We start from the raw sequence: 12,585 nt of genomic DNA, 5'->3' as shown, positions 1-12,585 counted from the left end.
GTTTATGTAGATATTCCATAAAAAATATCAGCTGTTTCCAGCTACAATAGTCATTTACAACATTAACAATGTCTACAGTGTATTTATGATCAATTTGATGTTATTTTAAATGGGCAAAATGTTTTTATTTTCTTTCAAGAACAAGGACATTTCTAAGTGACCCCAAACTTTTGAACGGTAGTGTATATTACATTAACATTTAGATTTGGCTTAACATTCACAACAACATTCAAATTAAACATAAAGCTAGGAATTTGGTATGCTCACCTTGCTGCCAGATGAAATGGTTTGATCCGGATGGAGGGCTTCAATCTCCCCTTCTACCATGGCACCTTCCAGACATTCCTCCAAGTTGTTGAAACCGTTCACTTGTAAGGGGTACTGGCCAAACTGCTCGATGTTGGATAAGGTCTTGCCTAACATGGTCAAACATCAATGTGAATTGACAGAAAAAATACTGATGGCATAAGAAGGGTCAGGAGTTTTTCTTCACGATGGGACCTCAGGAAAATCTCTGGGGCCTAGTTAAAGGCTACATCAGGTTATGACAAAAGTCATAGCCATTGATAGTGAAAAGAGTCATAGCCTAATAACTTGAGTTTTTCCTGATCAGCTCATGTGATCAGGAAATACTTGAGGCCCCATAGTATGTATAACAAAAATTAAAATGTCCATTCTATACTTACCCTCATGTGTTCTCTCTGCTACAAACGTCCCATAGAAAAGCTGAACCATTGGATTTTCTTTTTTATCTTCCAGGCTGCTGAAGATAAGATGTCACGTTCATACCTCAAGCAACTCAATATCTGATGTACTGTACTTCAATACAGAGATAATACTGGTACAGGATTTTATGGAATGTCAATGTCACATACACTAGTTGAACCAACTACAACAACAACAAAATACTGTAGCTATGGCATCTTAGTTAGCTATGACAAGATGTACTTTAAGTGCTCTTGTACAGCGCTGCCTGTTAGGGATCAAATCCTTGACTTACTTTCCATTGGCAGCCAGCTGAAAGGCATCTTCAAGCCAGTCAAGGAGTTTGTGGGTGAACTCACTCACATCCTAGAATGAACACGTATACACAGTAGTTGTAAAGTCCTGGCAATGACCCAAGTGTGTGTGTGTGTGTGTACGCAGTGACACAAGTTTGTGTGTGCGCGTGCATGTACCTGTTGGGCCTCAGTGTGTACCTGTTGGGCCTCAGTGTGTACCTGTTGGGCCTCAGTGTGTACCTGTTGGGCCTCCGTGGATCTGAAAGCCTCTCTCAAAAGCTCGACGGCAGCAGACGGGTCCACAAACCTGCGAGTGGAGCCCACCATGAGAGCAAAGAGACAGCGCAGCTCCTGCATGAAGGCTATGTTCCTCTTGTCCTGAGAACACAGTATATGTTAGGCTTCTCTCACTTCACAGAGCTGCCATGGAAAACCTGCACAACACTTTACAGTTTTCAACAATATCTCTATATGCAAAGGGCTTGTTCAGCCCAACTTTCATGTGCAAATATAAACTCTTCAAAATGTATATACATTTGGATAACATTTGCTTATAACATGTACACTGTTTATAAATGGTTTGTTAATGCTTATTCAAGAAAGTTAGTATAGAGTGTTACACGTCATCTTTATGCACACTCTATAACCCTCTAGTCTAGTTTCCTCTAACACCAGCCAGCCTTCCGCTGACTCTTCAGTCTCTGGGATCCAAAGGTTCCCTACTCTATTCCTCAGGGCTCCTGGCCCTCCATTGGACACTCACCGAGTGGCTCTTACACTTCTCCAGGATTCGCTCTGACAGGCAGTAGTTCAGTACCAATTTGCGGAACACGGGCAGGTGGAACAGGGACTGAAATAACAAAGATGAGATTGGTCACCTTTCCTTAACACCGTCTTTTCATTTGTAAAATGTAACTGTCGAGGATATTTAAGGAGGTTTTAACACACAAGAGTCACAGTTAAGCAAGCAAAAGAAAATGCCACTGAGAATAATATAACTTTATTGCGTGATTGGTGATTTTCCTCTAATAACAAGACAAATCAATGTGATTGTTTTCTATTTATACAAATTAGTGACATGATGCTTCATTGATGCTGGCGAGCTGTAGTATGTTTTATTGCTGAGTCTTAACTCTGTGTAACATATACAATAGAAAATAATGGAGCCTTACGTGCAGTTTCGAAGCGACAACAATATTCCAGAGTTTTTGATCGCATTATGCCTATGTGTCTTCTCAACTTTCTCGTTTCCCAGAAACCCAATTACAGCTTATCACAATCTGACTGGAAAGCGTACCACACCAGATACCACAGAAATATGAGTACACAGCCACATGAGGTCATTTAGTGAGTCTCAATCAAACTTTCTATGAGCAAATTGTGATGAAAATAGTCAAAGAAAAGCGTAAGAAAAGCGTAAACAAGCACAATCAGCAGAAAATGTCATCAGGGTTTGCTAAAGAAGAGGTTGGATTTAGAATGCAGCTATTTCAAACAACTTCTCAGCCACTCAAAATGTGTGCATGCCTTCCTATCGCCTGATGATATTCCTATCGCCTGATGATATTCCTATCGCCTGATGATATTCCTATCGCCTGATGATATTTCCTCTGGGTTTTTAGTGCTTTTTTCGATGTGACCCATATCTGAATGAAATTAAGACAAATGAGCGTTCCCATTCGGCCTAATCTACCGATATAAACTAATTTCAGTCCAGGCTACAGAGTTCATCGCCTGCTCTGTCATCACAACACTGCACTATTTAATTACCCTTGCAGTCTATCAATATCAATGAAGGCTTGAATTTCAGCGGGGCCACCTGATAGGCCCAGCTAAATTCAGTCTGGAATGGACACTTAATAGTATTAGAGCAGCAAGAAGCTTTTGCGTTAGGAAAGTAAAAACCCCACCACCGCACCTCATCTTTCCCCATCCTCCTGGTATTACCGATAACTCAATTAGCACAATATGGCTTGATTGTGTGGCAACTGGTTGAAAATAAATGTTCTGAAATGTTTGGTTTCAGTTGAGAGAGCAGGGGGAGAAGTCAGGTAATATCTCTTGACAGAAGTCGACATCGTTCAGCGAATTGGACACAAACAAACGTGTTAGGGGCCTTCTCTCCTAGTTGTAATGTTTTGAACCAAGTCACACGAAAAGTCTTGAAAGGTTTCAGAAAACAGAGAGAAGTTGTACACTTGGCCACCACACTTAGGAGGTGGTGTAGAAAGTCAAGGTCGTATTACAGAGACCAGAGGAGTCCAAGGGATTCTGCAGACCAACACAAAATTCAAATACAACCTTTACTGTACGATATCAACCTTGGTAATTGTCTCCAGAGGCTTCAAATGAAGGTTTGCAATTACCAACTCCCCAAAGTTCCAAACTTGATAACCATATAACCTTTACATAATGCAAATGCTTGTTAACAGCCAAGGGAAGAAGCTCATAAGAGACAAAAACAGGTGTGTGAGAGACAGACCGAAAGAGAGAGAGAGAGAGTGGTCCTAAATATAACAGGTGGGCCTAAATGATACAGCAATAAGATCCACAGCACAAACCCAGAATTTTCCACTAAACTTTTTATCCTGTTCATATTGGGGTTCTCATCTCACTGGCACAATTCTCTTTTACTGTGCATATATTTTGTTTATATTTTGCAGTGCAAGCTCCAGAGCAGAATCTCTAAATAACTTTTTGTGTATACTGTGTGTGTTATCTCACCTGTATGACGGCACTGAACCAGCAGGTGTTGCCCATGTTGTGGATGCCCACAGGCCACTCATCCTGGCGGATCCAGTCTGCAGGGCTGCAGCTCGCTCCCTGGGCCTCGCAGCACTTCCTCTTCACTCGTGCAGCCCTGTCCTCCACGCTGGCGTCCAGTGCCCTGGTACACACCAAAACATGTCACTCATCAACTGTAGGCAATGGTCTGATTGAGTTACACCTGGGTTGTGTTCAATGGACACCAAATGGAAGAAAACGGACTCAAATGGGGAGGGAGTACATGTACTTGTCCAATAAGAAATGCTCATTTTTGTTTTCCGTTGCGAAACGTTTCCTGTTGCGTGCCCCTATGAACAGGACCCTGGTATTTCACTGTCATCCTTTTTCGTTTACGTTATTTATTGCTCATACCACTGTGTTCACTTCAGATGTTATCACTTTTTAATTGAGAGATGACTTAATTGGTGACTTTGTTCAGCAAGAAAACAGCAAGCTAAGGGGCGATGGCGAGGTACTGGACTACAATACCACTACTATACCTGTTGAGCTCGATCTCCTCTGACTGGGATTCTTGCAAGCTGAGCTCGATGGCTGTCTGAAGGTCATCTTTAGGTGGAGTCCCTGAGGACATTTTAGAATGAGTCACAACACAAAGCATAGATTTTATGTATTAAACATCAAATATCAGTTTGCATTGGGAAACAAATACTCTTCTTTGTTTATCACCAGACCCTCAGCATTTTTCTCCTTTCCTTCCCAACTTCCGGCCTACTTTTCTGAGTCTCCCTGTTGGCTTCTGTGTCTGCGGTTTCCTCAGTCCCCTGGCCCTCCTCTGGAGGCTGTGTGGTCAGCAGTCCAACAGCATGGCTGATGTCCCCCTGGCTGACCTGGTATCAGAGTGGACATTACAATGGGACCTTTCCAAGAACTATAGCTCTACCCTGGCCTTGTGCCAGTCTGTTTCTGATAACTCTGACCAAAGACATAGCTGCTAAAGCAGAGATAAACCGACACCTTAAGTTTCACCTCTACGTTACTGAGTCCTTCTAAAGGGTCTGTTCCAATGGGGACAGAGTGAAATAGGTTATCGAAAGAGTCATAAGCCTGGTGAGGGAGCCAGCTGATAAAGATGTCTGGGACAATGCACTTTATTTGACCATTTAAGCAGGTAAGTCACTGAGAACTCATTTGCAATAAAGACCTGAAATCTTCATAGCTCATATGTACAATATGCAGGTTTTCCCTTCAACTAGTTACATTTACATTTACATTTGAGTCATTTAGCAGACGCTCTTATCCAGAGCGACTTACAGTAGTGAATGCATACATTTCATTTCATGCATTTTTTGTACTGGCCCCCCGTGGGAATCAAACCCACAACCCTGGCGTTGCAAACACCATGCTGGCGTTGCAAACACCATGCTCTACCAACTGAGCCACAGGGAAGGCGATAATAAGTGATATAATAAGTGATATCCGTATCACCGTAGACTACACCACTGCTGTCCTCCTTACCTCCAAGCATTTATTCAAGTTGGATAATCTTTTGGAAGACATAGCTTGGACTGTAGCCTACAAAAGTCTATTCATGCTCTTTTCCCGCGATCCATCAAACACATTTGGTGTCATCATAGTGGTTCATACTCATTGACTAATGGTGTAAGCATGACATCTCAGAGTTGTCATCTTAGACACTAATTCAGGGGTGTCAAACATACGGTAAACAAAAAGTGTATTCAAGAGCACGTGTTTCAACTGATGGAGGGCACAACACAAAAAAGCGTTTTTAGATAATTGACGTTTAAGGCAAGAAATTATCAAATAGTTTGACAACCCTGTTCATAAGCTTTTAAATGATAACAAACAACTATCTTTTCCAGTGACGAAGACATGGATGTATCATGGTATGGTATGCAAAATGGGTCAACTTTGAGCACCTTGTATTGGCATTCAGGTCCAAAAAGTCACTTTCGGACTACTTCTTACATGGGCAAACATGTATGGAAAGTTATTTTTAAATCAAAAGGGATGGAGGAAACCTGGCACCGTCCCTACGGTGAAGCATGGTGGTGGTAGCGGCAGGGACTGGGAGACTAGTCAGGATAGAGGGAAAGATGAACGGAGAAAAGTAGAGAGAGATCCTTGATGAAAACCTTCTCCAGAGCGCTCAGGACCTCAGACTGGGGTGAAGCTTCACCTTCCAACAGGACAACGACCCTAAGCACACAGCCAAGACAATGCAGGAGTGCCTTCGGGACAAGTCTCTGAATGTCCTTGAGTGGCCCAGCCAGAGCCCGGACTTGAACCCGATCTAACATCTCTGGAGAGACCTGAAAATAGCTGTGCAGTGACGCTCCCCATCCAACCTGACAGAGCTTGAGAGGATCTGCAGCGAAGAATATGAGAAACTCCCCAAATACAGGTGTGCCAACCTTGTAACGTCATACCCAAGAAGACTCGAGGCTGTAACCGCTGCCAAAGGTGCTTCAACAAAGTACAGAGCAAAGGATCTGAAAACTTACGTAAATGTGATATATTTTTATATGTACATTTACAAAAAAAACAACATTTTTTGCTTTGTCATTGAGATATTGTGTGTAAATTGATGAGAAAAAAAAGCAATTGAATACGTTTTAGTATAAGGCTGTAACGTAACAAAATGTGGAAAAAGTCAAGGGGTCTGAATACTTTCCAAATGCACTGTATACAGTACCGGTCAAAAGTTTGGACACACCTACTTATTCAAGGGTTTTTCTTTAGTTTTACTCTTTTCTACATTGTAGAATAATAGTGAAGACATCAGAACTATGAAATAACACATATGGTATCATGTAGTAACCAAAAAAGTGTTAAACAAATCCAAATGTATTTTAGATTCTTCAAAGTGGCCACCTTTTTCCTTGACAGCTTTGCACACTCTTGGCATTATCTTAACCAGCTTCACCTGGAATGCTCTTCCAACAGTCTTGAAGAAGTTCCCACATATGATGAGCACTTGTTGGCTGCTTTTCCTTCACTCTGCGGTCCAACTCATCCCAAACCATCTCAATTGAGTTGAGGTCAGGTGATTGTAGAGGCCAGGTCATCTGATGCAGCACTCTATCACTCTCCTTCTTGGTCAAATAGCCCAGAGGTGTGTTGGGTCATTGTCCTGTTGAAAAACAAATGATTGCCCCACTAAGCGCAAACCAGATGGGATGGCATATCGCTTCAGAATGCTGTAGTAGCCATGCTGGTTAAGAGTGCCTTGAATTCTAAATAAATCACAGACAATGTCACCAGCAAAGCACCCCCACACCATTACACCTCCATGCTTCACGGTGGGAACTACAAATGCGGAGATCATCCATTCACCTACTCTGCGTCTCACAAAGACACGGCGGTTTGAACCATAAATCTCAAATTTGGACACATCAGACAAAAGGACAGATTTCCACCGGTCTAATGTACATTGCTCGTGTTTCTTGGCCCAAGCAAGTCTCTTCTTATTGGTGGCCTTTAGTAGTGGTTTCTTTTCAGCAATCTGACCATGAAGGCCTGATTCACACAGTCTCCTATGAACAGTTGATGTTGAGATGTGTCTGTAACTTTAACTCTGTGAAGGTTTAATTTGGGCTGCAATTTATGAGGCTCATAACTCTAATGAACTTATCCTCTGCAGCAGAGGTAACTCTGGGTCTTCCTTTCCTGTGGCGGTCCTCATGAGAGCCAGTTTCATCATAGCGCTTGATGGTTTTTGCGACGGCACTTGAAGAAACTTTTAAAGTTCTTAAAATGTTCCATATTGACTGACCTTCATGTCTTAAAGTAATGATGGACTGTCGATTCTCTTTGCTTATTTGATCTGTTCTTGACATAATATGGACTTGGTCTTTTACCAAATAGGGTTATTTTCTGTATACCATCCCTACTTTGTCACAACACAACTGATTGTCTCAAACAGGTTTTGGGTAAAGTCTTTCTATCAACCCAGAAGATAGTTATCATGATCGCTAACTGGCTCCAGGAAGAGAATGATACACAAACGCATGCACCACACAGACATACAGGGGCAATATTGCTGGAAATGAATTGGTAGATAATGTTACCTTTGGCTTTTTAAGCCAATTGCGGATATTACGGGTGGGATAATGTCAATGTGGATTTGATGGGATGGTATGCAGAGAATGTGAGCGGAGTGGAGCTGGAGTGGAATGAGGAGCAGGTGAAAATTATTTTTTGACCCGTTGGCCTTCAGTCCAATTTCGCTTCTTTGCCACTCAGTCACAAGCTTTGGGCATGCTCTGCCCACCATTTTCATTTCCTTTTTAATTAGGCATATTCTGTTGTATTTATTTAGCCCACCCCACCACTAAAGTGCAGACGTATTGATACGCGTCGAGAAATAGGTCACACAGCCTGTGTAATTGATAGCAAGACAAAGAATGAGCCCATGCAGCAGCACCGGAGACGTGTTGATTTCTATACAGGATATTGTTAACTAAAGACTTTGTAACAGTGCTAAAGTTGTCTACCAACTGTAAAATGTAAGTCAAAAGTATGTGATCAAACATTCAGAGAAAAAGCAAATTTATTTTTTATTTTTATAACAACCACTGCATTTCATCAGCTAGGTCCTTGTTAAATAGCCTACGTCATGTTGAAATGTTGAAGCTTCTTATGATAGCCTACATCAAAACCAAATGGTACATAGTCACAAAAGTAGATGGGGTGTTTGTTAAATTATCTTTTTAAACAAACAATGAATGGAGGGAATTTGGAGGAGCAGCTCTTTTCCCTGTGAGGTCTGACTGATTTTTTGCCAAGCAGGGGAAAGGATGTTGAGCGATGCGCAAAGACCGCTCCATGAGCGATGAGTGAGATTTCCGACTGGTCCACTCCACTCACATACTCTAACAGTATGGGAGCTTGAAGTATCTGATACTTGTATGATTTGTTTATGACAGTTTGTGGTGGAACGTGAAAAAGACATGCACTTTCAGAATTGTTTGGCGGGCTACTCACAGGCGGGCTAGCTCACAATCCAACTGTTGGAGACCCCTGCTGTGGATAAATCAACTGTCCAGTAGTAGGTGCTGCCCATCATTAACCATGGAAACACATGCCTTTAAATTCAAATCTATGTATTTTTCTTATAGTAATTGTCACCAAATAAAAAAACTATGTGAAACCTATAAGGAAGGCATTTCTTTTGGAGAGGTTACATTCTCAGATTATACACTTTCTTATAATACTCATAGATGACTCGTAATTCAGATATTTTGTCTCACATTACATTTACATCATTTAGCAGACGCTCTTATCCAGAGCGACTTACAAATTGGTGCATTCACCTTATGATATCCAGTAGAACAACCACTTTACAATAGTACATCTATATATTTATTTTGGGGGGGGGGTAGAAGGATTACTTTATCCTATCCCATGTATTCCTTAAAGAGGTGGGGTTTCAGGTGTCTACGGAAGGTGGTGACTGACTCCGCTGTCCTGGCGTCGTGAGGGAGCTTGTTCCACCATTGGGGTGCCAGAGCAGCGAACAGTTTTGACTGGACTGAGCGGGAACTGTGCTTCCGCAGAGGTAGGAGGGCCAGCAGGCCAGAGGTGGATGAACGCAGTGCCCTTGTTTGGGTGTAGGGACTGATCAGAGCCTGAAGGTACGGAGGTGCCGTTCCCCTCACAGCGCCGTAGGCAAGCACCATGGTCTTGTAGCAGATGCGAGCTTCAACTGGAAGCCAGTGGAGTGTGGAGGAGCGGGGTGACGTGAGAGAACTTGGGATGGTTGAACACCAGACGGGCTGCGGCGTTCTACATATATCATACCATATCTTCGTAGGAAATTCACCATAATCATGTATTCAACTGTGTATGTAATTTAAGGCATATAAGTCACATAGACAAATACACCATTGACATATAAGAAAACACATACAATCTTATTAGATTACTTATTAGATTTTGTACAAATAATGCTCTTCGGCCATACAAGATTTTTATTTGATTTGTATGATTATTTTCCATATGGGCAGGGCCAGGTCGAGGGAACAAAGAAATATGATTTGTGCGGATTTCATTTCTAGTCCATATTTCAATTTTTAACTGGAGTAGTGTCGCCGGAAGTAAATAGGAGTCTATGTGAGGCTATATATTCCACCACGTGGGTACTCTAACCCAATGTTTCTCAAACCGGTCCTGGCCCTGCACATATTTGATCTATTCCAACACGAAAACACCTGATTAATTTTCTAGTTGAATCAGGTGTGCTAGTGGATTAGATCAAATATGTGTGATGGCTGAGGGTCACAAGGATCAGTTGGGGGAAACATTGCCCAAAACAATTACAATGGTACTACATGAATGGGATGGAACCAACTAAAACATTGCCCCGAAGCTATGCCCATTGTTTGCCAGTTTGCAAGATCAGATAAGTCTCACGTAAGTCCGCAGCCTGGTAAATATATTCAACATCACTCATTCATAGTGTACAGGAGTCATGACCCATTTATACCTAATACAATATAACTTAAAGTATCCTTAACCAGCCATAGCTGAGGTTTTGAAGTGATACACCAGAACAGTAGTGGCTAAACAGTTATAATATATATATATATATATATATATATATATATATATATATATATATATATATATATATATATGTGTGTGTGTGTGTGTGTGTGTGTGTGTGTGTGTGTGTGTGTGTGTGTGTGTGTGTGTGTGTGTGCCAGCTGAGAGGCATGATGCTATATAAAGCCCCCCAATAGCAGCAGGTGGAAATGTCAGGGTAAAAGTGTGGCAGACATATATGGAGAGCTGTGGTCTTGGTTAGCCTCTATTTTGGGCCCTCACATGATAGCTAGTGCCTCTGTTTATCATTCCATTTACAATGCTACCAGGGTTTAAGTGACAAAGGCAGTGGATGTTTTTCTGACATACACAAAAAGCCACTTGAACCCTGACCCAGATTACTGTAGATAGGACATTAATTGTGGGGAAAAAACTGTTATGTCAAGCTATAAATGGGGGCTATAAATGGGCTTGAGACAGGTTGATTAATTACTAGCCAAATAGTGGACCAACTCACTAAAACTCTATCCCAAATGCCATAAATCTTATCTGGTACTTTGTACTGTGTGAAACGTAATGTGTAATTTGCCTGGCCTTGCATTCCACTGTTACAAAATAGAATAAATAACCAATAGATACTGTGAACAAATTAGTGTGAAACTCAACAAATGGGAATTGTTTAAGATGAAACATAATGAGTTGAAGCTGATGGCGTTTTGTCCAGTTTGTAGGACACTAGCGGACTAAACTCCGCTCCATGGTTAAGTTCATCATAAACTTTCTTCACCATGGAACGGAGTTTAGTCCGCTAGTAGGATACAGGTATATTCCAAAACTATGGGTAGGCTATGCATGTTGTTAGTGCTTTTGACAGATTACCTTTAACTAATTACAGTTTTTGCTAAGATTTATGACAATAACATAACTATGTTTCCACCTGGTTGTTGTGATACGTTGAACGAGACGCCATTTCAAACATATTTGTAGGTCAGACAGAATACTTTGTGACAACAGTTAAGAAACAAATAGAATCTCCCACACTTGAGATAGATTGAAACAAATGTGTCATTCACTGTTTCACAAAGGAATAAGGTCGTGTCGTGATATTATTTAGTGGCTATCCACACAGAAAATGTAGGATGTATCTCTTTTGGTTAGTTGTTAACGATCTCATGCAAGGTTGAAGTTTTTGAAATGTCACTTGCTGCATTTTCATTCCACTCCGTTACTTCGTGCTCACCGAATTCGTTGTTTTCCCCATGTTCACTCTGTTGTTCAACTCTCATGGCAGAAAAGGCCGAATTTCTTGTTTATTTCCCACAAATGCCTACAGTCCCACTTCGGATGAAAAAAAGTCCATCTCTCAAACAGCCACACCCAAGCAGAGCTGAGAAGAGGGCATTCGCCTGTCCAAAAAACGGACGCGCGCAACCAACGTGAGTGCGCGCGGTTACGGCAATGGACAAATAACAATTTAGGCAAATTATTGATTCATCATTACAAGGATAAATAAACGTTAGCCCAAACTGTTTTGAAATATGTGCACCTACTGTATAGGCAAGGGGAGGGGGTTCTTCCAAGCTCATTTACTGCATTTCTACTCAATTTAAAAACTCAAAAATGCTATTTGGAGAAGAGAAAAAAAATAAGCAAAAATGACCCCAGACATCATCACCTTGGCTGCTGTTGCTTCATTCACCTCAGTCGACAAGGGACATAACATTCTACAAACTCTACTTTAGTAAATCAATCAGCAGTTATGTAACTAGCCATCTACAGCCATATTTCACCTCTGCACTGCCTCAATAGCAAAGGAGTGGGTCTGCCTCACTCCTTTAAAAAAGTATCATCTTACCATGTTAATAGAAAATCAATACAGATGCCACTCAAACTTTCCCACACAGGTCCATTTACTGTTGAAAGCGAGTAAAGAAGAGACATCTTAAACTATCCAGAATACATTTCAGAACGAAAAGAAACAGAAAGAAAGGAAAATTACTTTGAAGATCATCTGCCATTATAACATTTTGAAGGGGAGATTTAAGTGTATAAAACTGATTGGGGATCTGCAACTGGTTGCTCAACATGATATCTATTCTTTGGCTTCTACTAAGCTCAGGTAAGTTTTACTCACACAGTTTTCCTCTTCTACAATCAGTTTTGGATTAAATATCCATAAATTTGAATTAAATACAAAACATTAAAGACCAGTTTACCAGTCAGTGCTATTAAGCATTGTCTACATGAAACAAGTAACTTTACATTTAAAGATGATTGACATGTTAATGAGACA

At 41.2% G+C, this 12,585-nt stretch overlaps 1 protein-coding gene across 9 annotated transcripts in view; it reads right to left on the bottom strand.

Moving 5' to 3' along the window:
• Positions 1 to 11,737, bottom strand: part of LOC100194713 (ubiquitin carboxyl-terminal hydrolase 28) — a 30,132-nt gene extending 18,395 nt beyond the window's left edge. For 2 of the 9 annotated variants that reach the window (XM_014137346.3, XM_014137347.3), the window contains exons 1-9: positions 11,533 to 11,737; positions 4,501 to 4,615; positions 4,268 to 4,349; positions 3,726 to 3,888; positions 1,765 to 1,851; positions 1,179 to 1,379; positions 1,001 to 1,071; positions 687 to 763; positions 268 to 416 (exon numbers count right to left, since the gene is read on the bottom strand). In XM_014137346.3, the coding sequence (XP_013992821.3) occupies positions 268 to 416; positions 687 to 763; positions 1,001 to 1,071; positions 1,179 to 1,379; positions 1,765 to 1,851; positions 3,726 to 3,888; positions 4,268 to 4,349; positions 4,501 to 4,615; positions 11,533 to 11,553 (966 nt within the window). In that variant the 5' untranslated portion in view covers positions 11,554 to 11,737. The remainder of the gene's footprint in view (positions 1 to 267; positions 417 to 686; positions 764 to 1,000; positions 1,072 to 1,178; positions 1,380 to 1,764; positions 1,852 to 3,725; positions 3,889 to 4,267; positions 4,350 to 4,500; positions 4,616 to 11,532) is intronic. The other 7 variants (XM_014137348.3, XM_014137350.3, XM_082960304.1 and 4 more) reach the window with 7 other exon arrangements.
• Between the last annotated feature and the right edge of the window lie 848 nt (positions 11,738 to 12,585).

The sequence above is a fragment of the Salmo salar genome, chromosome 13 (assembly GCF_965601325.2).
Source record: "Salmo salar chromosome 13, fSalSal1, whole genome shotgun sequence".
Classification (NCBI taxonomy): domain Eukaryota; kingdom Metazoa; phylum Chordata; class Actinopteri; order Salmoniformes; family Salmonidae; genus Salmo; species Salmo salar.
This window is presented reverse-complemented; position numbering and strand designations above follow the sequence as displayed.